This window comes from Lepidochelys kempii, chromosome 1 (genome assembly GCF_965140285.1).
Source record: "Lepidochelys kempii isolate rLepKem1 chromosome 1, rLepKem1.hap1, whole genome shotgun sequence".
In the NCBI taxonomy this organism is placed as follows: domain Eukaryota; kingdom Metazoa; phylum Chordata; order Testudines; family Cheloniidae; genus Lepidochelys; species Lepidochelys kempii.
Genome location: NC_136380.1, coordinates 243,480,344 through 243,486,343, shown reverse-complemented (window position 1 = coordinate 243,486,343; position 6,000 = coordinate 243,480,344). Strand labels below are relative to the sequence as shown.

The window sequence follows — 6,000 nt, the reverse complement described above, 5'->3', positions numbered from 1 at the left end:
CCAAGGCTTTTATAGCCTTCTCCGGTGTCTGGGACAGGCCCCCCGTCCTTCCCCCCCGCAGGGCAGGACACATAGCGGGATCCCCTCCCCCCAGGTTGCCAGGCCCCAGGGAAAGCCCGTCGGGGGCTGCGGGCAGGACGGCGAACGTCGCTCGCGCGGGCCAGCTGGCGCCCAGGGCTCCCCCGCCTGAGCCACCGGCAGGGCCAGGCGCGGCGCGAGAGAGGCAGGCGAGAAGAGCCGTGGTAACTGGAGAAGGAGGCTGGAGTTCGGCCCTTTGAGATCCCGCCCCTGGAGAGAGGGGGGTGCCTGGGGCTGCAGAGCGCGAGCAGACAGGGAAGCCGGGCTCAGCGGCCGCGCTTGCAGAGAGGGCCAGGGAGTCGGGCACCAGCGCCTGAGAGGGCAAGGGGCAGGAAAGAGCCAGGGAGCGAGCAGAGCCAGGAGGGGGAAGCGGGGAGCCCGAGGGGAGCCGATCCGGGAGGGGGAGCCCGAAGGGAGCAGAGCCGGGAGGGGGCAGCGGGGAGCCCGAGGGGAGCCGAGCCGGGAGGGGGCAGCGGGGAGCCCGAGGGGGGAGCCCGAAGGGAGCAGAGCCGGGAGGGGGAGCCCGAAGGGAGCAGAGCGGGAGGGGGAGCCGGGGATAGCAGGGAGTCTGTGGGGCAGAGCCTAGAGATTGTGGGGCGAGCAGGTGAAGGCTGGGGCGGGGGTTCCCCCCCCCCGGGGGCACAGCATGTCCCGGAGCCCCGCGCGGGGCTGGCACGGAGCGACCTGAGCAGCGGGATGAGGAGCCGCCCGCTGGGGAAGGTGCTACGGAGGCGGTTCCGGCTGCTGCTGGCCCTCGGGGTGCTGATCGTGGGGCTCTGGGCCGCCTACCTGGAGCTGGTGGCGTCGGCGGAGGCCAGCGGGCACCCCCTGAACCACAGTGAGTCTCCCCGGGGGCGAGGCGGGCAAGGCTGGGACCGCGGGACCTGCCGGGGTGCGGAGCCTTCCCGGCCCAGGAGAGGAGCCCTGATCCTGCCCCTCCGCCATGTGGCCCCACCGCAGCTCGCGGCACGGCTTCGTCCAGCGGAACGGGGCGAGGGCAGAGCTGCGGGGCAGAGCCCTGCGCTCATCAGGACGGGGGGCACGGGCGGGCTGCTACCTCCCAGCGCCGGCGGGTGGTATCGCTGCTCACGGAAAGGGGGAATCGCTCGGTCGGCTCTTCCCTGCCTAGCTCGGACTCTGCCCGCCAGAGGCTGGGGCGGGGTGGGGAGGAAAAGGGAAGGGTGCTGGGGCGCAGCATTTTCGTTTGCTTTTTGACGTGGATGGGGAATCTCATGTCTTTCCTGCTTTTTGGCCCTTCCTTCCCTCTGCCCGGTACTGCTGCCCTATGGAGAACACCTGTAAACAGATCAAGGACCCTCCTACTTATCATAAATGTGGGACACTATCAGACTAATCATGTATTCTAAACAAACACATCCCCTTCACTGTATTAATAACACAGATTAGGAAACTGGAGGATGGTAAAGATTCCATTTACAATCACTGTTTTCTGATCTTTCTTTCTTCCCTATTTGCATTTCTTCCCCATTTGGCCATGAAAATCAAAGAAGTCAGTTTCCCATTTGTTTATAGTCAATTTTATTTTCAGGTTCTCCAGTCTGCAAAAGCATTGGTTCCTAATACAATATGGTGTTTCCCAGAGTGTGGCATAGGCATAAAGGATTAGACAGTTGGTTGCAGACAGGCTTTGCAATGCTCTCCAGAGTCTTAGCTTTCATTTTTAAAAAGTGTAAGCCTCTAGCTGTTCTGATGCAAACAACACTTTCAAAATGTGACCGAAGTGTAACCCATTCAGCGATGTTCACCTGAGTTTGCAAAGAACTTGGAACAATAACTCTGTGGTGTGAGTTGTCCTGTTCCTTCATTTTGGTGGGTGCTAACTCAGGTGCCCTGGTACTTTAAATGTCAGTCATGTTAACTATGTCACTGTTCATCAAAGCCTGTTAAAATGGAGATTTTGTAAAAAATATATTTTGAAGATTTACATAGGCTGTTCTGAGTCATTGATTGTTTTGGGGAGGCCTTTAACAACCAGTCTGGGTTGTAAGCAGGTGCAGTTTGTTTCATTTGTCTGAAGAGGACTGAGCTTTCAAAAGTTTGGGAAATGCTGCTATCGCAGGTGTTTATCTGAAAACAACTATTTCCATGATTGGATTTTTTTAAATTACAGGAACATTAATGCTTTTAAGCATCCCACCTCTCACACACATCTTAAATCGTTTGATTGTTAGTTTTAAGAGACAAGGATGTTGGGGCCTAAATTCTGAAAACCAAAACCTGAGCCAACAATAAGCTCCATGATGGCACAGATGTCCACCTTCACAGAGTTCATTGCGGGATCTGGGCTTTACACTAGGCCCACCTGTTATAGAGCAATTCTGTTCTCTTGAGCAAAATAATAATTTTTTTGTTGAACTGCTGCTTTTAAGAATGACAGAGGTTTAATCCTCCTAGCTATGATAGCTCCGTAGTCAATCCTGTTGATTTAAACTGACCTGCAGCTATGGACTGCTATGGATAGCTTTTACAACTAGGGGCATTCATTGTGGTTTGTTTGTTTACTGCAGAAAATGGAAATAGAGTGTAATACAATTTTACTTTGTATAATATCTTCCATACAATCTATCCATCAAGTGCCTAAAACTGTATCCCTTGAATGCAAACTCCTAAATGATGGAGGAATGGTGGAATTATGAGACATGGACAAAGAGTTCAAAATGGGATATTTTGAGATATTTCGAAATAGAGTCATAAGGCAAAGGTTGTTTCAGATGTCAGGAGCCGCCAAAGAAAAAGCTTTCATACTAGCAGTGATGAGATGGTGGTTTGAAGGCACAAGCGGCAAGAGCAAGAAAGTAAAGAGAGACAAGGACAGTGAGCAAGTAAACCTCATTGTGATTTGTGTTGTTTCCTCCTCTGCTCCTGCAGGTATGAATTGCACTAGCACATGGGAAAAGTCCTTGTGCCAGGTGAAAACCTTTCCATCTTAAGAAAGGCACTCACAACACTGTCACCCCTACAAGCCTCTCCCCCTCCACCCTCCCAAAAAATAAGGAAATCTAATAACATCTCTACAAAACACAAAACAGGTTACTTAAGCAACAAACAGCATTTGGTCCCTAAAAAGGGAGACCTGCTGGAGACTCCAGGAAGCCTGCTAGGGACCTTGCTCTTGGTTTTATGTGGAAGGTGATCAGATACTACTTTTAAAACCCTAGAATGAATAAACAGATAGATAGATGGCACGAGGCTGCAGTGCAGCAGGGGAAGAGCAAATGTGCATATACAAGGAGTGCTCAGAGAGCTCAGTCTCCCTCAACACCTTAGTAATCTAGAGTCCTATTTTCCTGGCATGGTGGGGAGGACCATATTAACTGCCAACAGTAACAAAGTTAATCTGTGACTCTCCCTCCTACCTCATTACCTACAAAGACCTGTTTTGTTTGAAAAGAAATCAAAGGTAGGAATGAAAAACAAATAGTGTTTGTTTCCCTTGGGCTGTTACAGCTCTGTAGAAGTTCCACCTGTTGGGGCAAAGGCAGCTTTGGTTTTGACTCCATTGTGGTGGTCTTTTCTGAGACCTCAACAGCTGGAGGAGAAGGGAGGTTTTCAGATCAATTCATTCTTCTCTTTTGTTTTTGGATCTCCTTCCTTTCCAGTCTCCCAGGTGGAAAGACCTGCTGCAAGGCACAACAGAGTACCAGTCAGCATTTATCTTAGCAACTTTTCTGATGCAACAGCCTCCGTGTTTGTTGTTTTAAAACCCACAGGTTTCAGTAACTTTCCAGGCAAGAGAGCTTAGACTCTCTCCTTCAGTAGCAGAGACTCCTAGAATTGTTAGGGTTGGAAGGGGGCCTACAGTAGATCAGCATTTCCATTCCTAGGTTTGTGACTGAGTTCTCTCAACTGTCTCTAGATGGTGCTTATGGAATAGCCTATGTGTTGAGGCCCAGCTGATATTTCCTTTATGACCATGGAATATTTTCCAAAGAAGTGAGCTCACCCCCCAGGCCAATCTGGAGTCACCAGAAACACTCCATTCCCCCCATTTCCACTACTCACAGAACAGAGTTCAATTTATGAGCATGCCACAGTGCTGCACTGCTGTTCCAGCCATCAGAATTCATTTCGCAGAGCAAGGCTGAAGTCATCCCATTTCCTTCCAAGTATGTTCCCCCACAACATTTTTGTAGGGTGAGGGGAGACGTTGTCAAATGGCCTCACAATGGTATGGACCTTACAAGTAGAAATATAGAAACTAAGGCCCTGATCCTCCTCTCACATGAGTATCTCCACCAAACTCAGATTTAAACAAGTGTAAATGAGTCTTAGTGAGATGAGAATTAGGTCCTAAAAATATACACTGCAAAGGTCAATCCTCAGCTGGTGTAAATCAGTGTCCATTGACTTCAATGGATCTACATTGGTTTACACCTGAGGATCTGGTTCCATATGTCCATTTGAGTATAAACTGAGCCCTGGTCTATACTACGGGGTTAGGTCGAATTTAGCCGCATTAGGTCGATTTAAAAATGACTGCATCCACACAACCAACCCCGTTCCGTTGACCTAAAGGGCTCTTAAAATCGACTTCTGTACTCCTCCCCAACGAGGGGAGTAGCACTAAGATCAACCTTGCTGGGTCGAATTTGGGGTAGTGTGGACGCAAATCGATGGTATTGGCCTCCGGGAGCTATCCCAGAGTGCTCCATTGTGACTGCTCTGGACAGCACTTTGAACTCTGATGCACTAGCCAGGTGCACAGGAAAAGCCCCGGGAACTTTTGAATTTCATTTCCTGTTTGATCAGCGTGGCGAACTCAGCAGCACAGATGACCGTGCAGTCTCCCCAGAATTGTAGAGCGTAGAATGTTTCTACGCTCCCCCGATCATCTCTGTTCCTGAGGTTATCGCAGATTAGAAGGTGAAAAAAACGCACTCGCAATGACATGTTTTCTGAGCTCATGCAGTCCTCCTGCACTGATAGGGCACAGCTTAATGCATGGACGCATTCAGCGGCAGAGGCCAGGAAAAAATTAAGTGAGTGCGAAGAGCGGAGTCAGGATGCGATGCTGAGGCTAATGGGGGAGCAAACGGACATCATGAAGTGTCTGTTGGAGCTGCAGGAAAGCCAACAAGAGCACAGACTCCCACTGCATCCACTGTATAACTGCCTACCCTCCTCCCCATGTTCCATAGCTTCCTCCCCAGACGCCCAAGAATGCGGGGGTGGGGGGAGGGGAAAGAGGCTCCGGGCACCCAACCACTCCACTCCAGAGGATGGCCCAAGCAACAGAAGGCTGTCATTCAAACAGTTTGATTTTTAGTGTGGCACAATAAGCAATGTGGCCTTGTCCTTCCCTCCTCCCACACCCCACCCAGGCTACCTTGTCCATTATCTCTCTCTTTATTAATTAAAAAAAAAGAAAGAATGCATGGTTTCAAAACAATAGTTGCTTTATTTCGAAGGCGGGAGGGTGGTTGGCTTACAGGGAATTAAAATCGACACAGGGGGTGGGTTTGCATCAAGGAGAAACACACACAACTGTCACACCGAAGCCTGGACAGTCATGAAACTGGTTTTCAAAGCCTCTCTGATGTGCAGGGCCCCTACCTGCACTCTTCTAATCGCCCTGGTGTCTGGCTGCTCAAAATCAGACTCCATGTGATTTGCCTCAACCTCCCACCCAGCCATAAACATCTCCCCCTTACCCTCACCGATATTATGGAGCACACAGCAAGCAGCAATAACAACGGGAATGTTGGTTGCGCTGAGGGCTGACCTAGTCAGCAAACAGCACCAGTGTGCTTTTAAACGTCCAAGGCACATTCTACCATCATTCTGCACTTGCTCAGCCTATAGTTGAACTGCTTCTTACTACTGTCCAGACTTCATGAGCCATGGGAGCAAGGGGTAGGCTGGGGTAGGTGTGACTGTGCTATGCTACCGGCCGGGAGAGCA

The 6,000-nt window shown here is 50.6% G+C and overlaps 1 protein-coding gene across 2 annotated transcripts in view; it reads left to right on the top strand.

Moving 5' to 3' along the window:
* Nucleotides 1-644: 644 nt before the first annotated feature.
* Nucleotides 645-6,000, top strand: part of B4GALNT3 (beta-1,4-N-acetyl-galactosaminyltransferase 3) — a 98,527-nt gene continuing 93,171 nt past the window's right edge. For both annotated transcript variants that reach the window (XR_012155903.2, XM_073320751.2), the window contains exon 1: nt 645-916. Coding sequence is in view for 1 of the 2 variants with exons in the window: in XM_073320751.2 (XP_073176852.2) it covers nt 775-916 (142 nt within the window). In the remaining variant the exon portion in view is untranslated. The remainder of the gene's footprint in view (nt 917-6,000) is intronic.